Genomic DNA, 19,763 nt, shown 5'->3' with positions numbered 1-19,763 from the left:
ACTGGACAATGGGCTTACATGAAACTCACAAGCAACAGTAAACACTGTTCTGTGTGAATTTTCTTGTTAAAATGTCCTATGTGAATGAGCATAGTTTATCTTAAGTATGATTTTTAAGAGCATAACAGAAATGGAAGTGTCTGCATCCACAGCTGAAGACTTAGTAAATCTAGACTGCCACACAGAAGACTCTTTCCTGACCCCTGCTACTGCCTAGGATTTTTCCTCTACCTGAAAGGACTGGAATGGAGTCCGCTCAGACCAAGGAGTTACCTGAGGGAGAAGTAGTGACTCATATTTCATAACATGACATAATTATTAGAATATTGGTGTGTTAAATACGTGTTATTCCTACACTGACATCTGAGGCCTAATACAGGTGAGAAATAGCCATCAATTGGCACACCATCATGCCATGAGATTTGTTTTACCCACTGCCACAGGTAAATTATCAGTAAGTCTAACTATCGCATAGAGGACCAGGATATTTAATCGATGTGACTGTGTCAAAAAACACACCACTTTTGTTGTATTTGAACATTACATGATTGTTTTCCCTACTCATCCACATTAACTTAAATTTTTCTACATTTAAAGCAAGCTGCCATTCATCACCCAAATTAGAAACTCTGTTCAAGTCATCCTGTATCCTCCAACAGTCACTCAATGATGACACGTTCCTGTACACCATAGTGTCATCAGCAAACACCCGTAAATTGCTGCTCACCCTGTGATGCTGACAAATGCACATGCAACTGTAGTAACTTCTACTTCTTTTACACAAAAGTTCAGAAAATTTCTTCTTCTTGCAAGTGAGTAACACAAGCAGAAGCAAAGTACTTAGGTCCTAGGAAAGGGAAATGAGAGTGTTTAAGACTGTGGTCATCAAACGTTTTTGCTCAAGAGCCGAAACAGACAATGCCGAGCGACTCCTCGGCCCACATATGCACCAAACTTACTATTAATTGGTAACCTATATAGATTTGTATATTATGAGTCCACAGTGGACTAGCTATAGCAAGGGTATGACAAGTTGGCTGCCTGCCCACAAATACTGGTCGTTAAAAGTTGGCACCATTTGGAACACTCAGTTTTGACTGTTCTCTGATTCAGATTGATGTCGTCCTCGGTGACCCCAAAGTTACGAAATTATAATTGCCTGATGAGGTGTTCTATTGTTGTCTGTGTGAGCGGATGATTAACTGATTAAGAACAGTAATTGTACTTATATTTAAATGCATCACAAATGTTTACTAAATGTTTTGGCTGTCAGTTTTCTTCTACTGAATGCATTGTATTATAACACAGTTAATGTAATGCCATATTTAATTTCTTATTTCCTGCTATGAATATGTGCCGCATCTAAAGATGAAAATCTCTATGATGGGTATTCATGAACCCATGTTACTTACGCTTGAAATTAAAAGCATAGCAGCTGATCGGTACGAGTTACACATGCTCGTTTGTTGTCAGTACTGGAAGACTAACAATAAAACACACCCCTCTCTCATCGCCTAACCACGCAGAGGCAATGCTGCTTGCGCTCTACCTCTGAGGTATGCGGCCAACTTTACTGGGCTCATGGCCGAATTCAGCAACGTTAATTAAAATTAAGCACATCTTAAAATTGTCTCTGTATGTATTTCTGTTTGTTACTGAGCAGGAAGACAACATTCTTCAGAAGCTCAGATCCATGGGTCACAATTATACTTGATGTGAGCCACTTGTGGCCTGTGGTCCATCTGTTGACGACCACAGGCTTAAGCTGTCCAACATATACAGAAGGGTTCAGCTTACTTATTGAGATGATGCCATTGGCAAGAGAAGTGTGCACAGATGGATAAAGTATTTTACAGAATGGGGAATACCATCAAATGCACACTATATTGAATAACAACTTTTTATAGAGGAAGGGGCACTGACTACACATGCAATTTATTAATAAATAAAGAATTTATAACTAGTATTACACTTCTTTTAGTACAGTTTTCATATTCCATTAAATGAAGTTTTCCTGAAAGATAAGACCAGTGACTTTCCCTTTGTTATACATGCAAGAAATGTGCTCTAGTAAGGGGTCACAGTAAGTGTTCAGTTTGTAACATCATCAATGAACAATTGCATACGCGAGCAGGCTAAATTTAAGGATGTAAGGAAAGTAGCGTACCTGATGTGCCCTGTGAAATGCTTTTCGTCTGTAAAGATAATTTTCTTGATTTACAACAAAAACCATGCGATACTGATTAATATTGAAGTTACAGAAAGTGCTATCAGCGGCTCTGACTTCTGTGGCATTCGTAAGCGTCTCCTCTTCTTGGTTGGTTGAAGAAACAATGTTTGTATCTTCTTCGTCTTCTTCTTCTTCTTCTTCTTCCCCTTCTTCTTCTTCTTCTTCTTCTTCCTCATCTGAACTGCTGTAAATGAAGAGTGATCAAAAGTGAAATGAGTGCTCAAACATGACAAAAGTACTTAAGTCTGATATAATTTATGCCGTGTGTCTGTAAGCTGAACAGTGGAATGAGTAAAGGAAACCACTTATCATGCAGACATTGAGACCCTCAGCACACACACACACACACACACACACACACACACACACACACACACACACACACATTATTCTCTTGGAGTTGTGGCATGACTATCATTACTCATTGCTTGTTTGTATTCCACCCAGGATTATGTTTTGCCCAATGATTAAGATGGTGTGCAGATGTAGAATGTAGATTGAGCTAATTGCTCCTGCTTCAAATAACGTATGTGCACACACTATAGAAACTTGAATCAAAATGCAAACATACAAATTTAAGCTTTACTGTGATTTACCTGTAGACAAACACAGATAACTGACAAAATAATGGAAATGCCTAAGTAAGGTTCATTAAAACGGAAAAAGAAAACAGTGTCATATCTCATGGCCAATTAGGTCATAAGATATGAAGAATGAGTATCACTGGAAAAGGATAGGAGAGGGAACCAACTGTAGTTCTGTTTACAGACACATCTTGACATTCTCCTGCAACCGTTCTACAGGAAATCTAAATCTGAATGGCCAGACATGAACTTGAACTCCTGTTACTTCCAAATAATATTCCTGCATCTTACCTACGGTGCCACCTTGTACAGACACAACTAAAATAACAATGGGCCAATACTAGTCTACCACACAGGGGCCAGTTGTTCAAAAAAGGATGAATATAACTTGTGGACTGTTTCCAGAGGCCTTTTGTGCTACTGATCAAGCAGTGCAGTGTTGTACAGTGTCACTGATTATGAACACAGGAATTTGTACCATAACATTTGCCTGAAAAGAGATTAAAGACTTTTGATAAATGCTAAATTTGACTTATTTTGTGGGCCCCAGGAGGTGTTGGAAATTCTCGTGTGCTCCATTAAACCACAGATAAACAGAGGTATCAGTGTGAGGGCCTTTTTATATTGAAATACAATGCATTCATTGGGAAGCATCTGTAACTTATGATGCACTTTATTACATAAAACAGTGATGCAATTCTTGGCTACAGTTCATTCCTGCAGAGCATAAATGGGACTAATAAATTAAACTTCAGCTACAACACCAAAGATTTAATAGCCAGAACACGGTAGTTAAGCTGCTTTGAGAAATAATACATAAACTTCATCTGTTTTCCGAAACAATGTGAGGAATGATTATCATACCATTTTACTCTCACTGAATCATTTATGTTCCACATTACATTGTCATAACACAAATTATGTCATGGCACTGCATTCTTAGAAATAACCACAGGATTAGAGATTACCACCCAGTTGCTGACATTCAGTTTGTTCACATCACATTGGATTGTGATGGCAGAAAGAGTGTGTTAAATGTTTGGACTGACTTCTGATGTGCCTCATGTCCAACTACTAGATCATTCTTAAAGCCAGCACATGAGCTGATTCCTGAGCATAGTTGTTTGCATTAATTTGAAATCATATATAATTTTATACCTTGTTTGTGCATTATACTGCTAGTTTACAATTTTATTCTACTGAGCCAGAGCTCAAGAAGTAATATTTTATGCAAATGTATGCCAAAGTAATCTATGGTGAAACGAACAAATTCAATGGAAAAAGTTTAGACAGATCATAAGAACTGAATGTGGTGACCAGAGTGACCGAGTTGATGACGATGAAAGAGTTTTGAGTGCTTGACTCATTCAACACAGGAAACACATATATGCTTGACATACTCATGAGTAAGGAAACAGTGCAGTTGTTCATGCACATACAAAAATTCTGGAAAAGAATGTTATCTAATCTGAAAGCTTTTGAACTAACAGAAATGTTTTCAGAATGTTCTATTCCTTTTGCTCTGTTTAAACCTATAAGATTGACCATCACTAATCCAACTGTAATTAATGAAGTTGTTTGTTACAACAGTCGGGTACATAGGTTAGTGCTCAAGCATAGCAATTCTGTTTGAGAATAAATAAATTAATGCAAAACTTAGCTTTTTCCCTATTACTTGAGATTTGTAAGATTCCAGACATGAGATCAAGTTATCTTGATACTAATGGATTGATTTCCTTTAACGATGTTTCATATTATCTGGGTTTACATTAAATGTAGAAAGACACTTTTATTGGCCACAGTTTGATGCTATGCACTTTTTCCAATGAGGTACCAATGTATTAATGTTGCTTTAGTACAAGCTTGCTTTCAGTTAAAAAAAAAAAAAAAAAAAAAAAACTCCTCAAAACTGGTTTTGACAGTTGTATCTGTGGTGAAGGTTATTTAGATAGCCTTGTCCTGTATAGATTATAAGTTGCTGGTTGCCGAAGAAACAGCCTCATCATATGTTCCATATTCCTAGCACTTACTTTCTCCTCAGCAGGTACCTAGGGCACTTCTATTTCATTCACGTCAATGCTTCTACTGATACTAAAATTGTCAGTTCTGTGGTATAGCATGGCTTCTACACGACATCCTTTCAATTCACGCTGCTGCATATCACATGGGAGAATCTCTGGTTATAGTATTTGGAAATATCAGGACATCTACAAGCTTTGATGGGCTATTTAAGACAACTGTTCCATATATGCAGGAGGTCTGGATTTGTATTTATGCTTGACAATGATTTTCAGCAATATGAGTTCATCCCCTGCCTCGCCCCCCCCCCAACCCTGCCCGCCACACACACACACACACACACACACACACACACACACACACACACACACACACACACACACACACACACACACAGAGAGAGAGAGAGAGAGAGAGAGAGAGAGAGAGAGAGTTGGGGGAGGGGGCAATGGAAGGAGGAGGGTGGAATGTGGTTACCACACCATACATGTTTGCAATGATGAACACAACAATTGTTACAGAAATCACTTATTAATATAATGGATGTACCTGCTGCAGTTTATTTTTCTACCCCCTGAGTAGATGGGTAAGAAACATACCCATACTGCATCAACTGTGTAGCACTGTCCTTGAGCCATCCATTAATTTAATACTATTGAAACCTGCGGTATGCAGCAGATGACATACACAGTTGATGCCAGAAAGGAGTGTATGTCATCATTAATTATGAATGGGAATAGTTTGACACACACTGGAAGCTTTTTACTGGACACAATAACATTACAATGACAGTGGAAATGGTCAGAATAAAGGTAACATTTTGATGTTAGTAGAATAAGAATTTCATCAAGTTTTGATCCAATTATCCCTAAACTGCCTTTAATAATGACAGCATTGCCTATGTATGAGGGTGTGCTAAAAAGTAATGCCTCTGATTTTCTTTATTTTTGTGGAAAACTCTTAAAGCTTTTTAAATAAAATAAATATTATTAACATTCTACATCTTTATTCTTCATCTCTATGTATTAGCAACCCTCTGCCAATACAGGGTTCCGAATTGTAGCACGTACTTTGATAATGTGTAACTTAATTATGACCGAGTGTGAGAAACAGTTTCTCATAATTGAGTTTCAAATTCGAAGAGTTTGTCCACACTTGAAGCACACTCTCCCTCAGCATGACACTGCCAGACACAAATGAGTGCTGCAACATCTGCAGTAACCAGATGCTTTTGGTTCACTGTCATCTATCAATCTCCATACAGTCCCAACTTGGCTCCAGCTGATTTTCGACTGTTTTTGAAAACTTAAATGAACACTTTTGAGGACTTCATTTTGATAGTGACGAAGCAGTGCAAGCAGAGGTGAGGTTGTGGCTCCATCGACAAAGTCAAATGTTCCGCAGTGATTGGTATCAACAAACTGGTCTCTCATTGGGAGAAATATGTTTGTCGCCAGGGTGATTATCTTGAAAGATAAATATGTAGACATGAAGAGTAAGGATTTAGAATGTTAGTAACCTTTGTTCTATTTAAAAATCTGGAAGAGTTTTCACATAAATTTTGAGGCATTACTTTCCAGCGCGCCCTCATGGATGGATAATCTGCATATTCAATATTTTTTATTGCAGAGATACAGGCAATTGTTAAAGATTTGTTGTAAGGCCTGAAACAAGAAGTTATGTTAGTGCAGTATCGGAAAGATGCTTCAATGTGCAACATAACTGCCCAAGAGTAAACAGTGTACTTATCTATATGTGTAGACTTTTTATGTACACTGAATTAGATTACTAGAAAATGGGGAACTTTAACGTGCTTGAAAGGCTCATATATTACTATTTTCTAATGCAAATAGTAAGTGCATTCCTCCTGTATTGGCTGTATATTATGGCGAATGCTGCTTTTTAATCCATTCCCAACATACTCTGACAAAATGAATTCACATGAACTGGTATTTGTGCAGGCTGTTCACAATCTAACACATTAATATCACAATATTAGTACTATTAGAAGCTCTATACCAAGTCAAGTTTAAGAAAAAATAAAATTTTGATGATTACTTACCTTTCACTGTTTTTTCTCTCAGAATCCTCCTGGTTTTCATCAATTTCCTGTTTGTCCTCCAATTCACATATATATTTTCTATCACCCATTCTATCTTCTGAATAATCTGTCAGCATACCCAAATGACCTGAACGTTGTCTCCACATACGAACATTTCTAGGTAAGAATACTGGCTTCCTTCTTTGTGCACTGCCAATTTCTGATTCCAGCTGGTACACAAAATTAAATCTGTGTTATGAACTCATTCTTATAGTGCTATATATGCAGTATGTCATACAGCAGAGGGAAAAAATAAAATCCAGTTTATTAATCTGTCTCCTATGATTTTTTTTTCTATATCTGAGAAATATTAATAGTTTGGGGCTTGAACAATAACTGGAAGTAATGATAGATTAAACAACTTTATATAATATCTAATATACTGATATGTTAGTACTGAAATGTATCCTAATGAATTACCAATTTGAAAAAATTAGGTCAAACAAGAGGTAACACATACCAAACATGGAATATAAAACAGTAATCTACAAAAGAGTTACTTTTACATGGAGACATGTCATACAGATCACACAAAAGCATCTAAGCAACTAAGGATTTTACTAGTACCATTTTATGTTTTGTTGTGATTGAAACTTTTTGATTCAATTACCTTCCAGCTTATTCAGTTTAATAGATTCAGGGAAATATTATTTAAAGATATGACACTAATCTATTTTTTTAAAGTGTACAACATCAAAATTTTGTAGGGATATTGCTGGCCAATGGCATGTGTGTCGAGAGTGAAGTTTGCAATTGTCATTCTATGTGGAACCCATGTCAGAAGATACTCATTCAAATGGTTGTTGTGCTTTACTGACTTCCAGAATGAATATACTCAAGTGTGAAGTTATAAATCGTGAAACTAAATACAAAAATGGTGCATTCCTTGGTGTAGCAATTTAAAGGCCAGTAGTATACTATTGATTGTTTTTATAACAGTTTAAAACAATGCAATGAGGAAGAATGTGGTGTTAAAACGACCGAAAATTTTGGGGAAAAAAGACGTGAAATGGAGAGTGAGAGATTATTAAAGGGAGCTGGGCAGAGTTCATGTGCTACCGATAAAAGTAAATGGTACCTCCACGTCAACATCAAATTAGAAAGGAAACTTGGAGGAAGGTCAATTAAATTTTCAGAACAGCCTCTGAAATAAACCTACGATAAAAATTTTATAAATTGCTTTCTCTTAGTTTAAAGTTATCTGTAACTTCACCCACATAAGCAATAAAAAAATTGTTTTTACTGTATGTGTGGTGCACATGAATCCAGTTTGTATTATTGTAATATCAATGCCTATCCAGGTAAGAGAGAAGAAGAAATATTTAGTGAATTTCCTGTGACATCAAAACAAATAGCAGGCGCGCACACACACACACACACACACACACACACACACACACACACACACACACACAGAGAGAGAGAGAGAGAGAGAGAGAGAGAGAGAGAGAGAGAGAGAGAGAGAGAGAGAGAACATAGTGCCGGCTAGATGTACAATGCAGGGATTACAGTTCGGCGGGTGGACTAGATAGGGGTGGGGTGGAATAGGTTATGTAGAGGGGACAGAGGTGGGAACCAGGAAGAGAGGTTGGGGGTGGTTAGCTGGTGCCTTGGAGGGGTGGCTGGTGCACTGGCTAGGCACATTATGTACAGATACCGGAGCCAGTGGAGAGTGGCGCATGATGAAGGTGACGTAGAGACATGGACTGGGAAGGGGTGTGGGAACAATTGGTTAATGGAGATTGAGGCCAGGGGTTATGGGAGTAAAAGATGTGTTGCAAGGGTTAATTCCCACCTGTGTAGTTCAGAAAAGCTGATGGTCATGGGAAGTATCCAGATGGTCCAGGTTGTGAAGCAGCCACTGAAATAGAGCATGTTGTGTTAAGCTGCATATTGTGCCATTGGATGGTCAGCTTAGTTCCTAGCCACAGTTTGGTGGAGATCATTCAATTTGGTGGACAGATGGTTGGCTGTCATACCGACCTGGAAAGCTGTGCAGTGACTGCAGCAGAGTTGGCTTACCATATGGCAGCTTTCACAGGTGGTTATGTCTCAGATGGGGTAGGATAAGCCTGTGACAGGACTGGAGTCAGAAGTGCTACTCCAGTCCTGTCACAGTCTTATCCTACCCTGTAAGAGACAGGGCCAGGTGTGGAATCTGTCATGTCATATATCAACTCTTCTGCAATCATTGCACAGTTTTTTTGTCGGTCTGACAATCAACCAGCTGCCCAGTACGAAAAAACATGCAGCTGACTACAACATGCTTGATTACAATGGCTGCTTCACAACCAGGGCTATCTGGGTCCTTCCGTCCACCACCAAGCTTTTCCAAACTGCGCAGATTGGAATTATCCGTGCAACACATCCTTCGCTCCCATAACCATCCTGGCCTCAGTCTACATTAACACACTGTCCTGATAACCTTGACGCAACAGTTTCTTCTTCCTCTGTGTTGTCACTCCCCCTCCCCCCTCCCCCTCCCCACCTACCAATGCCCTGTCTTGACATCACCATCACCATGTGCCACTCTCCACTGGATCTGGTACTTGTGCATCTGCCATACCTCTGTCACATATTACTACCCAACAAACTAGCTGTCTTCTGCAAAGGTACTACCCACCCCCACCCCTCTTCCTGCTTCCCTCCTCTATCCCCCTGTACCCCCATCCCCCCTTAGTCCACCTACTGATCTGCAATTGTGGCAGTATGAATCCACCCAGCAATGTACAAGGTTTCCAAGTGTGTGTGTGTGTGTGTGTGGGGGGGGGGGGGGGGGGGGGGGGGGGCTTGCATGTTTTGTACTCTAGCTTGACAAAGGATTTATCCTGAAAGCTAGCAAGTTTTCTATTTGTTTTATGTGTTTTTGTTGGTGATTCAACACTTCTGCCATTCAGTGAGTTGTGACTTTTAATCATAAATTATTTAATGACTTAGTTTCTAATTTACTTACTACTTCCTTCAGCAAACACCGTGTCATAAAAAAGAATCATCATCTATTTTACTCTACATTTAGTATGGCATTCATTGCTAGTAGGTAGACAGAAAGGTTATAACTTCACATCCTGTGTATATTAATGTCATTAGAAATGGAGAGTTGCTTAGCTGTGCCCCATCAAAGGAACAATCCAGTGTTCATGTGATGTGATTGTGTGATACAAAGAAAAACACAAATCAGAACAACCAGATGATAATTTTACTCCCCTCCTCCAAAATAGGAGATAATGTAGTCACTTTCAATTACACTCATCCTCCTTATACTTGATGGTATCATTATTTGGTGTATGTGCAATTTATTAGCCACACTGCACTCTTATTACTGTGTTACATATTATGTATTCAAAATATATTTTACCTCACTTGGTAATTTCTTTATTTTGAATATGAAAATTAGTCAATATTCATCAATATCTATGTCAAAATGGTAATAAGCAATGAAATGTGTAAGGTTTTTTTTTTTTTTTTTTTTTTTAAAAAAAAGCAAAGAAGCTATCTATCAAGCATCAAGGAAATTGGAAAACAAGTAAAGTATAAAAGTACTTTCAAAGAGACTTGATGAAGTGAATGATAGAGATGGTTCAAGTGATTTCTGACACATATTTCAGGCAAGAAATGAGTCCAGCAATTGCTCAATTTGCAACAAAAACATTGTTCAGCAACTGCTTACTGATATCACTAATTATCCAGAATTACTGACATCATAACAAATGGCAAACAGTGGGTGCAAGACTATGAAATCAAAACAAATAGCCAATCATATCAATTAAGGCCATCTAAAGGAATAAGACTGAAACACACATACTGAGGTTTATTTCTGATATTGAAGCCCCACTTATTGTTTTCTTCAATTACAAAATATCATAATGGATTCCTACAAATGGACAAAACACTTTTTGTAATTTTAGGCCTTTTTGTGATACAATTTGGAGAAAATATCAGAATCATAAGTCACCAAATATATTATAATAATTATTCTGTTCAAACTTCACGAGTAATTCAATTTTAGCTCAACCAACATCACTTTGTGATGCTAGAGCCTAATATTTACTGAATATGACTTCTAGTGACAATTTTTTCTTTGTGGTATGCATGAAGAAGACATTAAATATATATTTATATTATTACATAAAGGCTAAATTACAAACTGAGCTGAAGAGTACACATCAGTGTGCATGTCACAGATGTTTTTTGGAGTGCATTATAGTTACAAAAGTGTTAAAAACTCTCATCACTTCTTGATCACAAAATATAACCACAGAGGTTCTATTCAATGTGTGTGTGTGTATGTGTGTGTGTGTGTGTGTGTGTGTGTGTGTGTGTGGTACATATGAAAGGACAGTGCAGGTAAGCCTGAGAAATTGGAAGTTGTAGCCATGACAATCAACAAATCAGAGATAAGAGGAGAGAGCCTAAATAGGATTAAAGAATCAAAGCAAAGAGGTTGACAGACATAAGTTGCGAAGTAAATAATTCATGTGGAATCCAAAACAAAGTTTTCATGAGAGGTACATGACAGTACTTCTTATTTGATAGAAAAATATTTTTCACTTGTATCGGTCAAAACCAAAAGTTCTAGAATCAAACTCACCTCATGACCCAAAGTGAACCTGTATCAAAACAGTGGATGGCACTACTCAAATTCTATCTTCTAGTTAATTGTTATATTTCTCAAAAGGGAAATGAGCTTTTCGTAAGTGCAAATTTGAAACACACCAGAATTACTCTGAAAGCAACTTGTATCTCCAATTAAAACATTTGAGAAAGACTGTTTATCTGTAACACATTTCCATCATCAAAAGTAAGAGAACTGAAAACAGATCAGTTACCCGAAAACTTTATAGTCATAATAGACTTAATAAAATGTTCAAATATATGCCAACTTATATTTTGCTATTAATAACTTGCACTAACAAAAATGCGCACAACTATTGATGAAAAATGAAACTTGCAGGACCAAGTAAAATGGTTGGTTAAATTGGCACGTACATCACTGATTCCCACAGCATATGACTGAAATGGTATTTAGAATTGTTTTGCCTAATAGAATAGAAGACGTGGAGCAGCAGAATAGTGAGTTTTGCGAGAAGCTTGAAAGTATACAACAGAAAGAATTCATGTATTTGAGAGAGTTTAGAGTCATGTATACAGAATTATGACCTTTGTGGAAGTTTATTGGTTTGCCTAAAGGACTAACTATTGGAAAATGCTATAAACAGAGAGAGAGAGAGAGAGAGAGAGAGAGAGAGAGAGAGAGAGAGACTGAATAGAGAGAGAGAGAGAGAGAGAGAGAGAGAGAGAGAGAGAGAGACTGAATAGTTTCTAATGGCCAAGAAGGTTCACTCTGGCTGTGGAGATTTGTTTCATAATGATAATTTGTAATTTGTATTCGTGAATAATTTATTAGATATCATGTCACTGCAAAAGGTAAAATAGTGCTGCAACAAAGGTGACAAATAACACAACTGATATCACCAGTGGGGACTGTCTTTACTAGAGAATTTAAAGCGAACAACGGGAGTGCGATAACTTACAGTAGTGGTGATAGGACGACATGGTGATAGGCCATACATGAAAAGTTGTGCATATGGAAAGTTATGGGAAGAACTGTAGAGAAGTGTTGTGGAAACTGCTGCAGCCTTTTGTTAAGAAACTATCAAATCATTCATCCAAAGTGATTTGGGAGAAGAATATGAATCCTAAATCAGGCTACACTGATGAGGGTTTAACTCTTACTCTTCCTAAATATAAGATTAGTATTTTACAGACAATGCCCTCTTGCTTTATTCAATCAGACTAGGATATTGCCCGTAGATGTCCACATGAAACTGTGAGAAGGTTAGATAGAACTTAGAATAAAATCGTCTTCAGGACAACATAGAGCTGAAAAAGAGAGAGAGAGAGAGAAGAGAATTTGTCAGTGTCCAAAAGCTTTGGGACTCTTGGAGTACAGCATAGACTACCTCAATTTCTAAGATCAAATGACAGAGATCAATTGAGGTTTTGGAGAGACCTGTATGATAGAAGAACAGAAAAGGACTGTAGGTACATGTGGAGTGTACATGGAAACCACAGCTGTATATAATACAGTCACTTATGCACAGATGGTGGGAGCTGTCAATGTGTAGGCACTATTTGGTGTGTATTAAAGCAATAGTAGGAAAGTCCAGTACTGAAGGAAATGGATATAGAAGTCATGTTACCAAGAACCCTTCCTTAAAATGGTGACAAAAGACGAGAATCAATTCATAATATTTTCACTACAACAAAATAATACAACATTAGGACCTTGAGTCAAAAGCTCTTTTTCAAGCAGCAGAATACGAATCCTTTTAGAAGAAGTTAATGAAAAAATAAGCTCTCATGTTAAGAGATTGCTGCTTCTTTACACTACCGATTTTGTGGCTGATTTGTGTGTCATATCAAAAGGCAAATGGAGCCACGTAAAATTGGCTTAAGCCCGTGACAAGTTATGGTGGAATGGACTGTTCTAGTGAAGTGATTGTGACCATTTGCCAATTTTTGTCATCATTAGCTGATGAGATTTCCCCCTTCTGTTCTTCATCTTAACCATGTGACATCATGATTCATGAATATACAGCAAGACAAATAAATGCTAAGACACAAATTCAAAAGTTCTGAAGTTTTTTCGACTCATATTAGTAAAACTGGCTAAAGCTCTCGTCTGATCTAAAGCTTCTATACGAATCATGAAATTTTACATAGTTGACTGATTCCTTCACTTTTATATATGTCTGCATGAGATTTGTTTGGTACAAAGTAAAAATCTTAACAACAGGATCCCAATTTTTAATTCAAAATGAAATTGCATGAGCAGTTCAAATGTCAATCTAAATACAGTCTAGTAGCATTGCTTTGTGAAGTCATAACATACTGAGTGAAGATTGAGGACTTATAAAGGTTTTTATTATAAAGATGCTTATGACATTAATCACTATCAAGGATACAATGAGAAATTTTTTCAGTATACATTGCATGTGGCAGAAATGAAAGAAGTGACAATAATTAGATTAAAAAAAGAAACAATCAATAAAAGTACCAAACAATTTTCTGAAATGACAGGCTTGTTACACACAGAAGTAAAGATTAATGAAACAGAAGAACAGACAAGTTAAGGGAGATGATGAATATCTAATATTTCATGACAAATTGAACTACTTACAATACAAAATCATAAAGTAATGGTATCGTAAGTAATATTTTGTGACAAATCTGTATATTCGAGGAATTGTACCTTAGGACAAAAGCACTAGGCAATTTTTTATTGGAGGCAATTCCTCTCTCTCAAATCAGTGCATGAGAGTAAGCCTAACGATTTTCAACAATTCTGATATACTCCAAAATTTTGACATCTGTAAAGTCAATGTGAATACACTACAGCGTTTTCGGACCTAATAAACTGAACAAAAGCTCAAGGCCTAGAAACTTAGAAATCTCTTAATCAATCGCAATATTATTTCTCCTAAATACTTGAGTTAATAGTAGTGACAATATGGTCGTAACAAAGAGAAAAACTGACCATTGTTTCTAAAAAACAATTTAACACTGTTGCTGATACCTAAACACTAATTGCTCTTGGAGGGTTTATTTTTTTTACAAAATTGTATGGCTGATCAGTAACACAAGCAATAAGATCAGAAAAATCACTGCAATTAATCTGACTGGTTACAGTCCTTTTTATACAAATGCCTGGGAGACCTACACATGGAAAACAGAAAATGTGGCAGTACCTTATTTGGTAATACTCACAATGAAACCTTTAAAAAAAAAACTTTGAGCTCTGTCAAGTGCTGGACTGTAAACATGTGTGCAGTGTCAGATTCTTATTGTTGGTAAGAGACAATGCATTCATCTTGACCCTTCAGAGATTGGAAAGTTTTGCAACATACCACATGACAGATAAGCATGTTACAGTGAAAAACAATTATGCACTTCCACCACTGCTCTATATTAGACAAACAGTCACACTGAAAATGCTTCCTACCACTAGGATATAAACCTATTAATCTCAGATTTGTGCAACTTTGTTATTTTACTTTGGCGACCACTGCCAAGGACAGAGATACAAAGGCAAAAGTAATACAAGTATGTACAATGAACATTGTATTATATGGATCATTTGTTTGAAACCTACTTCCTTGCTCATTGAGCTTTTTAGCACATATGACATGTTCATCTGGTTCACATTTTCTCCAAGTTAACACAGAATAGCAACAACACATTTACTATTGACAGCATTTTGCAGGCTGGAAATTCTTTCAAATTGTCCAATAAATTTCAGTCCCAGTGCAAATCCCAGTACTCTTTGTTTATAATGTTTCTATAGCCATTTCACAAACAATGGCAGACATTGTAAATCTTTAAAATGGTGTGCAAGTAAGAAGGCAGATGTATGATGTGTCCTGCACATAGGAGGTCAGAGCATACTTTGTGGCACCACCAGTGTCCTCTCTGCTTTGTCTCACACCACAGTCTCCAGCTGTTGCCTAACCTGGTAATTGGTGATCCTGAGGTAAGTGCCACTGTTCCTGCTTCTCCCTCTCCCTATATAAATTTATTAGCATGGCATGTTTTATACCTACAATGAACACTCAGTGGTTAAGTATTAACATCATACATAAACGAACATGAAAATTAATGGTAAATGTTCTGCAAATACCATAAAATGAATGCTAGAGTTATACACAACAGACTGATGCTATTGACTGGATCACCACATGGTACACTGTCCCTTGCTACTGCACACTGTCACACCTCCCACCTCCTTAACATGCACACCACTACAACATGCAATGTTTTGCTACTACCACATTAAGCTCAACAAAATATTAAACGTTCCACTAACATGACAAGGTATGTGCATGAGTCTTCTCTCTCTGTCTCTCTCTCTCTCTCTCTCTCTTTCTCTCTCTCTCTCAGATGAAGAATAATTCAACTCTGATTCTTTAGACCTTTGTAAGCGGTTCTGACGAGTGAGAAAGTTGATGTAGATAGTTTAGCAATACTAAAATTATTGCATACCTCAGGACACACTCACGTCCTTCTCATAAATATTGAGAATGTTTAGTTTAAGACCTACATGTGACTACATTTTTATGTAAATGCGCCAGGGTTGTAATTAGAGCTACTAAGCTTCCTCATTCTCTATTATAAAAAATTTCCTAACACAAAGTGACGTAAATCAAATAATGAAAGTTTGTACTTTTCAGTTTCAATGTTTTTCTTCTATCAAATAAGTTGGAAAAATGAATAGTCCACCACCATGTACAGTAGTTGTGGAGTATTTATGTAGATGTACAACACGACTGCTTAATACAGATCTGCCCTGTAGATATGATTAAATTTTGGACTCTAAGGGGGTTTCATGAAAAAGAAAGTATGAATTTACGTAGATATTGTTTACAATTTCTTTCCATTTAGTGCTTTCAGAAAGTAGTGAAATAAAGCCTTTGTGCTCCCAAGTGTGCAATATTCTTGGGATAGAAACTTTGCAGTAATTACCATAGTGATAATATTTTGCATCCTAGAAGAAACAGAGAAGTAACACAAGACACGAAGGACTTATTCCCAAAAACTAGAATTATTTAGTGATGAATTAAGTCACATGATGCGCAGGACTGAAGAACAGTAAACATTACAAAAACTGGCTGTTTTGAGAAGAGGAAACAAATCAGCCAGAACAGCAGGGTTCATGGAGAAATACTATGAACAAACTGCACAGATTAAATATTATCTTTTGCAACTGTAATGAAAGTCTTATTAAGTCTTAATAAGACTTTCATTACAGTTGCAAAAGACAGTATTTAATCTCTACACCTTGTATATCTGAAACTGCAGAAAAAAAAGAGGCCAAAAAACAAAGAATACAACATGACTATAAACACAAGCTGAGACAAACAGTGCCCCTGCCAACAAGTGTATATCTGAAGATAACAATGTCACTTGAAATGCAAAATAAATTAAATTAGGGTAAGTATGATTATTATTTTGCATTTGGTGCTGAATCAGTTATTTATGACTCCTTAATGTAATTTCCATCAAGCAGGCAAGATTATACATTTTATGTGACATGCAAAAGGGAAAAATGTATGCAACATTAACATAAAAGAGCAACATAATCTCGAGAAAACACTTTAAAACCTCTCTCTCTCTCTCTCTCTCTCTCTCTCTCTCTCTCTCTCTCTCATGTGCACGCACGCAGACACACACAAATGCATGTACCCCCCCCCCCCCCCTCTCCACTGTATTAATCATGAGGCACTTCTTCAGGTGTTCATGTGACTGACTGCAAATGCTACACTTCATGATACATTAGACAGCATTAAGATACTTCAAAGATATTTTGCTTGCAAATCTGACAACTGGTTCAATTTGTAACTACATAGTACGATTTTTTCAATAAATGAATATGAACATGTCATCGCATACAATATTTAGTTAATTAATTCTTCAACAACTTCTACAAAACATCAAAATCACATATGATTAACCTGCACCTGGATCAGGTGCAGCAGTGAAAAGATGTTTCCTTTCGCATGGTTAAACTGCAATACATGACCTAATATAAGCACCTTGTGTGTGTGTGTGTGTGTGTGTGTGTGTGTGTGTGAAGACAATTCTACTGGAGGCTAGGCAGTTATGTGTTGCATACACAGAAACACACACATGCACATGTGAGCTCTGTGGCACACACATACATGCACACAAACAGCACACATATATGTACACAAAGAGTCAAACCACATTTGATGAACATAAAGTTTAAACAAATATAAATTAAGCCTGTAAAATTATATTAAAAGGACACTACAAAGAAATATTTTATGATAAATATGGTGTTTATTGTTACTTATGGAAGCACTGCATCTGACAAAATGCTCCTTTTCTACAGACAGACTTCATTCCTTTTACAATATAATCACTCTTGTTTAAATCTTGTCTGATGACAGGAATGACATACACATGTGACAGAATGCTCCGGTTCTGTAGAAACTGGTATATAATGTATGCATAGGAATGGTAACAAAGAAAATGGATGCATTATGCAGAAATTAACAGTCTTTGTGACCAAACACATATATGAGAAAATAAAACAGAAGCTGGGCACTGCATGCAGATGGATAATTATCATTTTAAAGCAGTGAAAATAACACTCTTTGTGACATTAGCATTGGCTTTTGTCTGTATACACATTTCAACAATCACACATGCAAATGCAGGCTCTGTGTCATCATCAAGATCACCAAAATTGATGAATTGGGAACATGTATTAACATAATGAAAGTAACAGCAGGATCAGTAGAATATGACATACAATGGAGCATCTAATGCAACATTCATCAAGAGATGACTACACAATGCTTTGCTATTCAAAGACAAGGAAAAATTACTAAACCAAGTTACAAAAAGACATTAAATATTAATTAAAATTACAGTCAATTTTGTGAACTGTACAACAATATTTTATTGATACTACTGTACAAAAATGAATTCCTATTACTGATCATTTTAGTTTGTTTTTTCTACCCGCAGCATCAATGCAATAATCAGTAATATTACGGTGTGTAATAATGAAAACAAGGAATCTCTGCTTCACATCTACAATTTTACAGAACATCAACAATTCACAAATAAGTGTTCCTCAGCATCATATCTTTCAGCATCACAGTTATTAAAACAAGCCACCAGTCTACAGAGCCCCCTTACTATCTCTACGAAACAACTTTGCCAAAGTTGCAAGCAACATCAAAGCCTTTTAGGCACCCTCAGAAATTTAATTACAGATTTATTTTTAAACAGAAGCACAAATCAGAAGAAGAACCAATTTATTTTCAATTATCATTTACACAATTACATCAAAATTACAGTAACCCTGACAACTATGAGACAACCTCATCATTATCTTCTGCACTGAGGTCCATTCGGTCATCATCACGGTCACGAATTTCCGATGCTGTTACTGTTGCACTTGTCTGACTACCTCCAACTCCATCAGCAGCACTAGCACTATATCCCTCTCCAAATGCTGGCCACTTTTCATCTGGCTCTGCCTCAGATCGAGAATTTTCTTCGGTGTCCAACAGTTCTATTGTAAGTTGGCAATCGTGTTTGTACTGTAATAAAAGTTTATGGTCTATAGTAATTATTCAGAAAGCATATAAAGATATTAGCATTTATACATACATTGCAAACAGGTGCCAATTATAAAAAATATGTACTAAATCATTCACAATAATTTGCACACCATAACATTATCACTTAAGCACATTGCTACTTTCACAAAGTAACTACTACAGGAAAACATAAAATGAAATTTAAAATCTCTGTGGGTGGATAACATTAGTATATTTGTACACCCATTCATCATTCCCTCTTTTTCAGAGGTGAAATGATGAAAATAGATAGTTCTCACAAATGTGTGTGTTATTGTAAACAATCTGTGATAGGATTGAATGATAACAGGCATGTATTGAGGGTGAACACACTTTATATTTCACAGAAAGGTAGCACCAATAACTTGCAAAAAACATATCTCACAATGTAGCTAGTAACCTTGGGGTTCCAGACATCTTTGAACACAGAACATAGGGCATACACAACTTATCTAATTTAACTTCACCAGCAGATGAAAGGAGGCACAAACAGACAGACAGTGACATAAAATGTTTGGGAATGCATAATGGCATAAAACACTGGTTCTGTAATGGGTGGTAATGAAATGCGATCTACTAAGCACTAAAATGTGACTGAAATACCAGTCTGGCGTTATATTTCAATGGCGAAGAACTGTGCCTCAGTTTGTGGGTATGCA

The 19,763-nt window shown here is 36.7% G+C and overlaps 1 protein-coding gene across 1 annotated transcript in view; it reads right to left on the bottom strand.

Annotated features, from left to right (window-relative positions):
* Positions 1-19,763, bottom strand: part of LOC126471313 (paired amphipathic helix protein Sin3b-like) — a 299,139-nt gene that overhangs the window by 8,081 nt on the left and 271,295 nt on the right. The window contains exons 20-22 of the mRNA XM_050099434.1: positions 18,844-19,065; positions 6,896-7,104; positions 2,168-2,414 (exon numbers count right to left, since the gene is read on the bottom strand). Of these exons, the coding sequence (XP_049955391.1) occupies positions 2,168-2,414; positions 6,896-7,104; positions 18,844-19,065 (678 nt within the window). The remainder of the gene's footprint in view (positions 1-2,167; positions 2,415-6,895; positions 7,105-18,843; positions 19,066-19,763) is intronic.

Source organism: Schistocerca serialis, chromosome 3 (assembly GCF_023864345.2).
Source record: "Schistocerca serialis cubense isolate TAMUIC-IGC-003099 chromosome 3, iqSchSeri2.2, whole genome shotgun sequence".
NCBI lineage: Eukaryota > Metazoa > Arthropoda > Insecta > Orthoptera > Acrididae > Schistocerca > Schistocerca serialis.
The sequence above is the reverse complement of the archived record's forward strand: the minus strand, read 5'-3'. Positions and strand labels throughout refer to the sequence as shown.